The sequence below is a fragment of the Chanodichthys erythropterus genome, chromosome 13 (assembly GCF_024489055.1).
Source record: "Chanodichthys erythropterus isolate Z2021 chromosome 13, ASM2448905v1, whole genome shotgun sequence".
Taxonomy (NCBI): domain Eukaryota; kingdom Metazoa; phylum Chordata; class Actinopteri; order Cypriniformes; family Xenocyprididae; genus Chanodichthys; species Chanodichthys erythropterus.
In genome coordinates, this window is record NC_090233.1 from 37,393,827 (window position 1) to 37,407,243 (window position 13,417).

Genomic DNA, 13,417 nt, shown 5'->3' on the forward strand with positions numbered 1-13,417 from the left:
ACAGACCCCAAACTTTTGAATGGTAGTGTATATATAAAAAAAATATTATATTAATAATATAAACATTAATGTATAAACCATATTAATGATTTTTTGGTGGGATACTGTTCATTACATCATTTATTACATCTGTATTTTCACAACACCACTGTGAATGCATTAAACTGTGATACATTTAGTGAAGCACACTTTGGATAAAAGCATTTACTAAACCACTCAAAAATAATTTGAAATAAAGAGTGAAGAACAAACCATATCTGGATGAAAGGTTAAAGTCATTATTGATCGGTAAAGCTCTCACGTTCTGTAGACTGAGCTGAAGCTCCTGTTTATATGGAAGGAAGTCCTGAGTCATCTCCACAGTGAGATTATTCAGAGTTAGGATGCTCTGCAGAAAGGCTAAAACCTGCCAATCACACACACACACACAAGACATTCTCTAGTCAATACATTGCTTTTATCAGTATCAATATAATCGGTGTGTTTTAAAGTCTTCATTTGTGCACCTATAGATGCTTTCTTGTACACATATTCAACCGTCTGTTACTAGAGGGAGGGCGATATGACCAAATTCTTATTTTAACGATATGAGAAATTATATTTCACGCTAACAATATATAACCACGACATAGTTATTTCGTGTTCTTTTATCTTATTTCTGTTATTAAAAATAAGAAAAAAGAAGCAAATTACAAGCAATAGGATAAATACAATATAACTATGAATTAAACAAATTAAGTTTTTCAGCTACAATAGATTTTATTTAACATGTAGTTAGTATTAGTACAGAAATTTAATAATCAATTGTAAAAATAAAATATTGCATAGTCTTCACTGTATGAATTAAATATAAATGTATTCTTATTAAAGCTAAAAAAAAAAAATTGTATTTACTGTATTTACATATCGCGATATACACGATATAGCAAAATCTCTAACAATATACTTTTTATACTGTGGTAACAATATATATCGTCATACCACCCAGCTCTATCTGTTACTACAAAACACATTTAAAAATAGAAGTGTGTGTATGTGCTAGAGCAAAAGGAAGTTCACACGCACTGGCTCCACAACATCAAACTTCTTCCTGTACTGAACCTGCTGAATCTGGTACACATATTCAACAGATGACTCGTAAAATGTCTGACGCTCCTTATCCAACTGTTCATCTGCCTATAAACACACAAAAAATAAAGATTATATTATTGTTTTTTTTTTCCTTTTAGTTTACTGTATTTACAAATGTACCTCCTGTAGCTGTGTCTCTTTTTTCTTTGAGGACAGGTTCACGTGTTTGTCCAACTGAGAGTAATACTTCTCACTCTCCTTCTCGAACTTCTTTCGTCTCTCCTGAAACAAACGCATGCAAACAAACAATCTGAAACTGAGAAAATGAGACTGAAAACTGAAGTAGAAGTGCTTGAGTTCACTAAACTTAATAAAAACAAAAGAAAAACTGTCCTCATAAAAGTTTTGCAGACGTGTTACTGGTTTCTTACAACCTATAATTTCAACCAATAATCTTTGAGTAGCCACACTAAAAATCTGCTGAAATGAAACTGATACTTCAGTAATGTTAACTGAAGCATGCTGGTATGGAAAGAGTCTAATCCAGTGAAAAGTATTTGGAATTTTGAAACTTTCCATGTGTCGTTTTTCCAACAAATGATTTTGCTTTTCTTCTAGAACCACGATAGCTCCGTAATTCTTTCTCAGTCTCTCTAAAACAAATAGTTTTTCCATGGATTCTCCACTTACTGACACATTATTCATGTCTAGTTGTGTGTGTGTGTGTGTGTGTGTGTGTGTGTGTGTGTGTGTGTGTGTGTGTGTGTGTGTGTGTGTGTGTGTGTGTGTGTGTGTGTGTGTGTGTGTGTGTGTACACAGCTAATAAATAAACCACACACACATGAAAGCCCATTCAAACACTGTTTATACATAATATATGTATATTTGTGAGTTGTGGTATGCTGTACACTTTGCTCTGAGAAAGGAAGTAGAGGTGGAAATTATAAGCATGCTCACACACGTGGTCATGTGATGGTGCTCTTAATGTGTGTAAATGTGTATAATAAAAACTCACTTTTGTGACTCCAATCTGATCTTTCCTAAACTTTTCCAAAGGTTTGATAAGCAAGTCACAAGCATTCTGGACCTGAAAGAGAAGAGTCAAGTTTGTAAAACTCTTGTTATAATATTACAAAAGATTTCTATTTTAAACAAATGCTGTCTGAAAAAAAACTTTCTATTCATCAAAGAATGCTGAAAAAATATATCATGGTTTCCACAAAAATATTAAACAGAACAACTTTTTTCAACATTGACAATAAATAATTTCTTGAAATCAGTTTGTTGAATATATCAATTTGTTCATCTCTATGGGTTAATTAATTCTGACCTATGTTATATATGGAATAATTGTTTGGGAATTTCCCCTCATAGCGGATGTGGAACTTGCAGGAATAATTAAAATTTTAAAAATTCATGTATAATATTTATTTCAGTCCTGTCGTCCACTTCACTCAATTATTAGTGTGTTCTGCACCTTTTGAGGAAGGAGAAGGTCACATTTTTGTCTGGATCTGAAGTTTCCAGTTATATACGCCACAGTTAAAATAGAATTCTAAGGGTAAATATTTTTAACGTGCAAAAACAAGTTTAACTGGCCCTCAGCACAGGAAGGCCAATCTTGCAGATTGTTAATTATTGACATATGTGAGGATCTTAATCTTTTAGATTATGTTTGACAGTGTTTTACAAGGGTATGCGAAGAAATGAACTCCACCAACCAGCATCATTCGGCCCTCTTCCACATCCTGCAGCAAACCAGCAAACTCACGAAATGACTCAGCTGTGAAGGTAAAACGTGGACAACACATACAAGTCAGACACAAATACTTGCACAAATATGCAAAACTGCCACAACACATCCATTCCACATTCAAATTCAGCAGAACAGTGAAATAAAAATGACATGATCATATCATATAAATGAAATGGACATGCTAATGAGCACTGTTCCAAACGGGTTAAGACCAGCTGTCAACTCACCAATGTTCATCTCATCATCAGTCAGATGGTCACCAATGAAATCAAACTGGAACGACTGAAGGGTCTGAGAGAACTTCTGCACTGCTAGTGAGTATTCTGGAAACAACATCGAAAAAAAATCAACAATCCAAATTAGTCTTTGTTGGTTTTGTTATTTGGCCAAAATGAATTGCTACTTATGCAGAACATCAATAGGAAAACATTTCCTGATTTAACATATGGGTCCCACATGCTAAAAGGTTTATAGCTTGTCCACTCATTCTATCCCAGGCCAGCTATTTTCTTCTTCTTTCACGCTTTTTTTGGCGTTTTTGCCTTGAGATAGGACAGTAAAGTATACAGGAAGTGAATTTGGAGAGAGCGGGGGACGGGATAGAGAAAGGTCTGCGAGACAGCAGTTGAACTTGGGTCGACCGAAGTGCAACCGCGCTACATGTCGGAGTGTTGGCCATGAGGCTATCGGATCGGACGGGCAGTTACTTTCTATGCAAGTAACAGGCACCTTGGCAACAACAACTTAAATGTCACTTTTGTAGCTCAAATCATGTTCTCCAGCTCAAGAGTAAACAATTGAGTGATGCCTCTATAAATAAGGCAACTGTTTTTTTAAATTGAAAGGCTTCTCCTACATCTTATACTGTCTCTGGCTTCAATCCGGCCCCAATGAAACACTCTCTATAATCAACTCTCACGGTTTTACTGAAGCCGACAGGACATTTAAACACAAACAACCTTTCAACACGTTGCTTGGTTGCTGGCCACTTTGCATATGTGGCCAATAATTACCAAACCTCTGAGAAATAAGAAAAAAAGCTTTATTGTTAAGTGAAATCAGATGTTGTGGGATGGAATTATGTCTCAAACTCTCTACACAGGTTCAGTGCCAGAACACACACACACACACACACACACACACACACACACACACACACACACACACACACACACACACACACACACACACACACACACACACAGCAAGACAGACCACTGTCAGATGCATTCATCCACAGCTTTTTACATTACAACAATTGCTGGGACATTCTCCCAATCAAGGCTCAAGCCTAGAGTTTAGAAGAATTTTGATCAAGAGTCTATGAAAGTAAAGCTGCAGAACTCTCCAGATCATGAGTCCATGCAACTAGTGGCCAAACAAGTGTATTGCTATTATCTATAAATGATCATATCAATAATCTTACTTTGATATATCTTATATATTTCAGGAATTTTATGAATAAGGTGCAATCATTATATATGAACATTAAATCAATTATATACATATAGTATATATATATATATATATATATATATATATATATATATATATATATATATATATATATATATATATATATATATATACATACATATATATATATATATATATATATATATATATATATATATATATATATATATATATATATATATATATATATATACATATAGTATATATATATATATATATATATATATATATATATATATATATATACACACACACACACACATTTATATATTAGTGCAGTCAATCAAATTAGCTAAAAACTAAATTTTTCTGTGATTAATTGCGATTAATTGGACCTAACATTACAATTTTTAATATATTTTTATATTGTAATAATTTCACATTTAACCTCCAAATTAACATAGAAACATAAAGATTTCAATATTTAAATATTTGATTAACAGGAAATATACAGAAATTCAATAAAGTTATCAAACACTTCACAGTCTTCACTGCATAAATTATAGAATAATCCTAATTAAAATTACAAAAGTTATTCAGTCAAGAGCAGTGAGTGATCTTGTCTTTTTCTTTTGTTGTTTGATTAACCTTAATGACAGACTGCAGCAGGTTTATTAGGCTGCTGTTACTTTAAGATCTGACGCACATGATGTGGATTTCTTCACAACTCTTTACTTCATTTAAGTCTTTATTTAACTCATTTAAGACTGTGATTACGAGGATACTGGACAAAATGGGCATTTTGGCATAATCTTGCAACAAGCATTTGCATGAATAAGAATGTGATCATATAATGTAACGCTAGCTAAAGGACGATGGAAATAAATGGATCCTGCGTTAATTGCATTAAATATTTTTAATGCATTAAACTGAAAAAAAAATTATTTGCATACGTTTACATGTTAATTTTGGAATATACATATATATATATAGAAATAATTTCTTTGTATGACAGCCTGACCAGATTATGAATTCATGCAAAAACCAAAGAGAGAACTAACAACATGTTTTGTTCTTTCCTCATATTTGAAATATTTAAAAATATATAAAATGTTTTTCTCATATTTTGATGGTTTAAACAAACTTGTAGGGTCATTAAAAACAAATACCCCTTCCAGACATCACTTTTGGCCACTACTGTATATACATATATGTACACCCGTTCAACTGCTCATTAACGCTAATATCTAATCAGCCAATCACATCGTAGCAGCTCAATGCATTTTTATGCATGTAGACACAGTCAAGACTATCTGCATAAGTTAGGAAGAAAGGTGATGAACGTGGCATGGTTGTTGGTGCAAGACAGGCTGGTCTAAGTATACATAAAATATTAATTCAAAACATAGTCCTCTATAAAGGCATGTATCATGATACTAATCGGGGCAGCGGGTATCTGAGCCCTCCCCAGCTCTACAGCACCCCACAATTTTCCAATGTAAATCTGTGGTGAAAAATGGAACTGCAGCACTTTCTAATTTCACCACGCAGTTATGAAATGTGGGGTGCAGCAAGGCTGAGGGATAGTGTACAGTCACCAGATTGTTATGCAAAAGAAACCTCTGCAGGGTGATACAAGAAGCGTAAAGCAGACCATGAATCTACTTTAAATTCTCAAATACCAAAACAACTTGTCTACATCAGGCGAGAGCGGCGCAAAACAACAATAAAACAGACCCCAGTGATGTTCAATCAGTGATGTGGTTACTGATTGTGGCGCAATACGACACCACGACAAATCCCAACAGTAAACCTGTCACACTTTGAGTTTGTTGGTTTATGTTTAGAGATTGTTTTTGATCTGTTTGTCTGTGCTTCAAAGGGTACATTTACACAACAACGATGTACTAAAAATTGAAAAGTTTTTTCTTTGTACAGATGACAACTTTATCATAACTATCTGCGAAAATGAATTATTACGCGAAAATGAATATTACGCGAAAATGACTAAAAACGTTGTATTACGCAAGTCAGACAAGTAGTTGTTGATGTCACATTTTAAAGAAAGACTACGTGCCTGCGCATACGCACTCTTTTACAGTTTAGTGCACTTTGATATTCTTCTCGTTTCCCTATAGCGGCTAATAAATTGGAAGTCTCACACATTCACAGAAAAATAAGCCAAACAAGAATTTGCAATCAAGATCATGTCTGAGAGGGTGCATGTATATTTATCAAAGAATCCCGAAGAAATAGTTTCCTCAAATATATGAAGCAGGACTGTTTTCAACATTGATAATATCAGAAAATTCAGCTTAAAATTAACATGTATTTACTCATAATTTATAATATGATATAATACAACAGTATTTTCGGATATATTTTCGGACATTTTTATTTTGTTATTTTGTTCTAATAAATAATGGCCCTGTTTCAAAGACAGGGCTTAGATTAAGCCAGGATTAGGCCTTTGATTAATTAGGGTACTTAAGTAGCTTTTATAAATGTACCCCTAGAAAAAAAAATATTACTGGTGTGCATCTTAAAGGAACACTCCACTTTTTATGATATTACGCAGCACCTCTCACAAATGCCTCCATGGTTGCAACTTTTAATTTTCCGGAAGTTTCTAAAAATCTTCAACCTAGCAACAGTTTTCAAAAAAGTTTGGTTTCAGTGACCAGATACTGTGTTTGCGTATTGACGAACAGCCAAACCACATAGAAAAAGCTGCGGTTTTGAAAATACCTGTGTTCGTGTGGACAGGGCCTAACTCTCTCTGGCTGCGCTCTGTGCTGTAGGCCTGCACACTCTGTGAAGTGAGCGGTGCTAACAGAGGAGATGGCTTGAAACGATTATGTCCCCTCTGATGAAAAGGACACAAAGAGTGTGTTTGTCTAAAGCATGAAGAGCTGGCATGACGGACTACCCTCTCCAAACCAGATCACAAAACCCGCCCTGTCCGGCCTTCTGACAAACACAAATACGGATCTCAAAAAGGGAGCTATTTTACTCTTGCAACATTAGACAAGAAGTGATGTAACAGGTGTTCTTGAAATGCATAACAAAGTGTGTATGACAAAGTGTCAGTTTGTACTGCAGGTTATAAACTACTAAACCACAGCTGAAGCCAAGAACCACATCCTGGAAGAAGAGAACAAGACTTGGCTGAAAAACCGGTCAGTGCAGCCAAAACAGATGACAAAATAAGATCGCAAAACTAAACAAGTGATGTTTGAATGGAGAGGTGCCAAAGTGAATGATTATTTGATTATTTGTTCATTAAAGCTTTTGAAACCACAGCCACCACAACAATTCAGTATAAGCTTAATATGAAAGCTTCTTCAATTCTTCTGAAAATCTGCCATGTAGATATCTCTGTTGTGTAGTCATAACAGGAGCAATAGATCTCCAAGAAGGTTCCTCCTCATTGGAGAAAAGGAAATGCTCAACTTCCTGTGTCAAGTTTCACATCCACATAGCACCTGCGATATTCCTCAAAAAGTGCAAAACTACATAAACGCAGCAAGTAAGCATATCGAAACCACTGAGTCAGGTCATATGACTTTAGAAGCTGCAGAACTTCAGATAGTGGAAATATATTGTGGACTCCAGTGGTTCCTTCAATTACCAAGTTTCTGAAGACTCCTTACAAGACACTGGAAGCATCCGAGAGCAGACTGTGGTCATCAAATTACAGCCAGTCTTGCTCTGCACAGTTCCATAAGGAAATCTGCCTTAATGGCTCAGCATTCTGCTTTTGGAGTGTTGCACTCTGAGGTATAGAAAGAGGCTTATGGTTAGTCAAATTAGAAGCTTACACACTCCCTCAGGCAAAATAAAAACATGCATTTTTAGAAAACTAGTGCATTTATGACTTCCCTAGAAATTAGGGAAGGAAGCCTGAGGAGGAGATAAATTAAAGCTGAATCATCAAATTATTACTGACAGAAGACCAACTGTCAAGTTTTCTATCCAAAATTAGGCAATGAAATGCAAACGGAAAAACTGACAGGAAATACACTGAAACCCTCTAATAAATCAGGAAATCGTCTGACACAGGATTCCTGCTCTTTTTGTCCTATTAATTTACATTATTTTTCCAATAGCTCCAGATTAATCGATAAGGATTTTAAATATTAATTTTATTTTAAAAAGCAATTTCTAGCCAATTCAATTATTTTAGAGCTTGGAATGATTATTTATTTATTATCTATTACTTATTTATATGCTTACATTTCATTGTATTTTTATCTATCGCAGCATTCCATGACATATTTAATATATTGGAGTGTCTATTTAAACTAAGTGTAAATAGCCCGCCTTGTTGGCAGAGGCTATTTACACTAAATCTGTCCACCAATGTCTGGTTGAGCCAGATAAAATTACAAACTTACACCCATCTGATAACAGGAGCAGTGGCGACCGAACCAAGTGCAAATCCGGCTTTTCCCAACTCATTCTTCTCCCTTGTCCCATCCCATATCCGCTAGGAGAGGTTTTTATTATAAATAAGAAAATACTCAAAAAGTGGAAATAACATGCCTAATGATTATTTAAAGGTGCCCTAGAATCAAAAATTAATTTTACCTTGGCATAGTTGAATAACAAGAGTTCAGTACATGGAAATGACATACAGTGAGTCTCAAACTCCATTGTTTCCTCCTTCTTATATAAATCTCATTTGTTTAAAAGACCTCCGAAGAACAGGCGAATCCCAACATAACACTGACTGTTATGCAACAGTCAGGATCATTAATATGTATGCCCCCAACAGTGTTTCCCATACATTGACTAGACTGTGGCGGCCCGCCACATTCTAATTTGTCCCGTCACAGTCTCAGAATGAAACAGAAATTAGGTTTGTCGCGATATATAAATTACCTTCTGATAATTGCGCCAATATGATCTCCAATATGATATATTCCCATTATCAATACTTGATATGTAGATAAAGGGTTGTGGATTTGCATAAAATCACTATCTTGCTGCCGTTTCTGAACGATGTCATCATATTGGCTACAGGATGTCTGTTAGATCACACAACACAAGGACTATTAATTTGCAACACACACACAATAACTGGAATTTAAAAATGAGAAGAAACATTATGATTAATAAACTGCTATATGCAGATATACACACGGATTCTCTTTGTCCCGTGAACTTTTCAATGTGCAGCACAACTGCGCACTCTGACTCTATATTGCTTCAAGCGCATCATTCTGCACTTTTTTTTTTGCTGTTGTTTTGAAGCGTTTCATATTATCATGGTTTTGCACACTGAAAGATTATTAATAGCCTATTCTGTTCTGTCGTATCTATCATATCTTGTTGCCCCATTAAAAAGCTGCACAATAAATTTAAAATAAGCGTCTTTTAATGTTACATTAATATAAATACATATAGTTATTTACATATAATCTAATATAAATCGTTTTTTCATTTCATAAGAATACAAATAGTAATTTTAAACTTTTTATTAACATTTGGATTTATAAAATTACTGTGCAAAGTTTTTAGGCTAGAATAATTTTTGCTGCTGAATTATATACTCGCCTAGTTTACTTATTTATTTATTGGTCAGCTTATGAATATATTTTTATTCATTTGTTATTTTTCTCTATAATGAGATGGTGTGTTTAGTGCATTCTGAATTGGTTAACAAATCAAAGATACAAGCTCCCACTAATAAATTAATTCAACAAAGGTAACCTCTTTTGCTACATATTTTTAATGGTTTAAATGTGTGCTCTACATGTTTGACCACTTATGAACTATCATTTAGCCTACTATATGTTGTGTACATGACTAATGTGCCCTACCATCACCAATAAATAAATTACATTTAGAGCACAAAATTGTTAACAAGAGAACAAATTTCTTTATTGATCTAGTCACGTAATTTTGCTCTCAGAATGCACCAGATTTATGCATTTAAATTTAAAATGTACAAAATTTTTTTTTTTACCCCCCTAGAGGAACCGATGTCCACCCACCACAGTCTCACAAAATCCTGTGGGAAACACTGCCCCAATATTTGCATATGCCATATGACAACTTTTTAGTGATTACAGAGGGAGCACTCTTTGCGCGCCTTCTGCCATGCTCCCTTATACTGTAGGCCTATTTTCTATTAAAATTAACAGTGGTTTGTGAACGTAGTGAACAGGGGACAGTCCCCGTTTTTGGTGCTCCGTCCCCGACTGGAGCTGTCCCTGGAAATGTCCCCGTTTTATAGCTCGTTCAAAATAACCCACAAATACATTGCAAAAAAGCCTGACCAACATACAGCAGCAGTAAAAATGAAAATATTAAATTCACTAATAAATGTTAAAAATATTTGTTAAATGCTGTTTTATTAATCTAATCTAATATTTATGTTGTTTTATTTTTGTAATGTGATTTTTCAAAATAGTGTAATAGTTTTTCCTTAGTTAGGCCTGGTTAATAGTGTAATATTTTTTGGTGAATTGTATTAAAAACAGAACAAAAATCCTATTAAAATTAAATCATAATAATTATTAATGTAATGATATAGGGAACCTGCAACAATTAAAAAACAAAAACATTAAAAAATGTATTGTCCCCGTTTTTTATTAATAGATAGCCTAATAAAAAATGAGATTTTGGTGAGATTTTCGCCTATGTGTGTGAGAGAAAGCGGAGGAGTCACGTTGCTCACCTTTCTGTGCGCAATATTTATAAATGCCATATATTTATAGCCTATATTCAAAATGGAGCTGTGCACCCGCAAGTGACGGGATTTTGTGCGTGAGAACCGCTTGCACACCGTTGCTCCGCAATTAGCTAGAACTACCACCATTTTGCACCTTTCGTGTGTCTAGTGACTTGTGCTTTGCGTGTCCTGTAAACTGTCTTTATGTCGAAGTAGGCTACTGCCGGCCCAATTTATCAGCAGGAAGCGCGTGATTTAAAGGGGCCGCAGCCTGAATCGGTGCATAGTTAATGATGCCCCAAAATAGGCAGTTAAAAAAAATAATTTTGAGCTGAAACTTGACAGACACTTTCAGGGAACACCTTAGACTTATATAACATCTTGTAAAAACTGGTTCTAGGGCACCTTTAATAGTGGGAATAAAGTGTTTATCAGGTAGGGTTAGAGGTAGGTGTAATGGGATTTAGGGAAAGGGACAAGTAATGTCCCAATAAGGAAGCATCAATTTGAATAAATATAATATCATATACACTGAATATGTTGTTATACTGTTTTATAATGCCTACTACAATACAGTGTGGAGCAAAGAGTATGTGTCACTATTTGCACTAAGTATAATTAGCATCTAACAAATGTTTACACCGAGTGCAAATAGCATCCAATTACTATTTAGACTTGGTGCAAAGAAAATACGGCTATTTTCATTTAGTGTAAATATCATCTATCACTATTTGAACTTGTTTAATGCTAATTGCACTCAGTAAAATGAAAATACTTTTGTTGTTATTTACAATATGTAATACTTTTATGTCAGCATCATTTTAAGAAAAAAGGTGTTATTCATTTTTATTGATTTCCATGACCAGGCCTGGAAATCACACTTTATCAATTCCCTGATATTTCTCTGAACCCTGATGACAAAGAGGACCACATATGAGCTGTGCACTGGGAAATGTACAGCTATAATAATTACTATTATATCGACTGGTATATCTATAATGACTATAATACGGCTCTCTCGAGTTCAACAGCTTTTCCTCATTAAACAGAAGTTACTGTCTAAAGTACATTGTTTGTAGTGATAGTTCCTCTGTCGTTAACTGCCTCGGTCAGGGGAACAGTATTGCTAGAGCAGGAATTGAATATTGGAAACTTTCCATTTGTAGACTGTTGCTTCATAACACTTCAGAGATAAGCTAAACAACAAAAGAGGAAGTAGGAAGAGATACATTGCATTGATTGTGGTGTATGTGTGGCCATTAAAAAGTGAATGTTTCTTAGACTGCTACTTTACAGCCTGCATCTTTCTCTCTCTCTCCTCCATTTCGAGAATGCAAAGTGCCTTTTAATTGACTTCTATGAGATTAGCAGAATAGTGTAAAGTGCTGATAGTGATAGTATCTGGGTTCATGTGACTACTAGCTCTCCCTCCACCTTCAATCATCTTGTTGATATGTTCACACTCTCTGGTTCAATTCCATTTACTAATCTGTAAAATTAAAGGTTCCTGGTGTAAATAAATCAACGTCTCCTAAAAGTGCTTGCCAGCATCTCTGAGAGGGGGATCTTCCAAGAGCTGCGCACCATCTGCCAGATCACTCCCTCCCTTCCCTCTACAATTCATAATCCCCTGTAAAACCAACCAGTGAACTGCAAGTGAAAGCTTTTTCAAAAAACCCTACGAATGAAAGGAAATTTTCCGTTGAGTAAAGCCAAATATAATGGTCGTCCGTATTCGTTCATCTGCACGGCTTTGCAAAGGCGGGTACCTCGATCCACCTCCCCCCAACGAAGAGCACCACCGGCCGCTGCTGTAAAACACCATTTTACCTTTAATCGTGTTGATCACACTGTTCCCGTCCTTGATGACATCCTTTAGGAACTTGTTGGTTTTTTCCAGCTCGTTTTCGTAGCATTTCAGTCTTTCTCTGAAATCTGGACTGTCGGAGTAGCAGTCGGTGAACTCTAGTGGAGGATGCCCCATTCTCACCCTCTGATCGATCAACGATGGTAACCGGCCTTTTTGTTGTCAATAAAGTACACAAACCACGACTGACGTACCTTTTGATCACTCAGCTGTATTAATCAAGTTGATTTCGATTAATCGGTTACGATAGAGTTCCCTATATTTGACATATTGTATGATATGCAGTTATGAAAAACAATAATCCAACAGCCCCGGTAGTGACTGACTCCGTGTGCACGCGGTATTGCTATAAAGACTGTTTCAAAGTAGGCTAAAAGTTAGAAGTGCTGATAAAGAAAGTATTTGTTTCAATACTTTTCCTTGTTTTGGGAGCGGAGGGACTGACAAACGCGGGCAGGGCTTCATTCTAAACACTCCCACATCATTGGGCGGCAAATGTCACTAGTTGGTCGCTAGAATTATTACGGGAAACACCGTTTTCTTCCTCTGGGGGGCGCACGAGGGCCCACAAAAGGAAATCCTCCATTGAACTGCATTCAAATCTCAGGATGTGTTTTGTATTGCTGGA

General features: G+C 35.3%; 1 protein-coding gene across 3 annotated transcripts in view; it reads right to left on the reverse strand.

The window, feature by feature from the left end:
• ophn1 (oligophrenin 1) overlaps nucleotides 1-13,242 on the reverse strand; it is a 39,371-nt gene extending 26,129 nt beyond the window's left edge. Inside the window, exons 1-7 of one of the 3 annotated variants that reach the window (XM_067405820.1) lie at nucleotides 7,875-7,967; nucleotides 3,055-3,150; nucleotides 2,793-2,854; nucleotides 2,087-2,158; nucleotides 1,252-1,353; nucleotides 1,066-1,176; nucleotides 302-406 (exon numbers count right to left, since the gene is read on the reverse strand). In XM_067405820.1, the coding sequence (XP_067261921.1) occupies nucleotides 302-406; nucleotides 1,066-1,176; nucleotides 1,252-1,353; nucleotides 2,087-2,158; nucleotides 2,793-2,854; nucleotides 3,055-3,064 (462 nt within the window). In that variant the 5' untranslated portion in view covers nucleotides 3,065-3,150; nucleotides 7,875-7,967. Of the gene's footprint in view, nucleotides 1-301; nucleotides 407-1,065; nucleotides 1,177-1,251; nucleotides 1,354-2,086; nucleotides 2,159-2,792; nucleotides 2,855-3,054; nucleotides 3,151-6,991; nucleotides 7,012-7,874; nucleotides 7,968-12,752 lie in introns of those variants that run through there. The other 2 variants (XM_067405819.1, XM_067405818.1) reach the window with 2 other exon arrangements.
• Nucleotides 13,243-13,417: the final 175 nt, after the last annotated feature.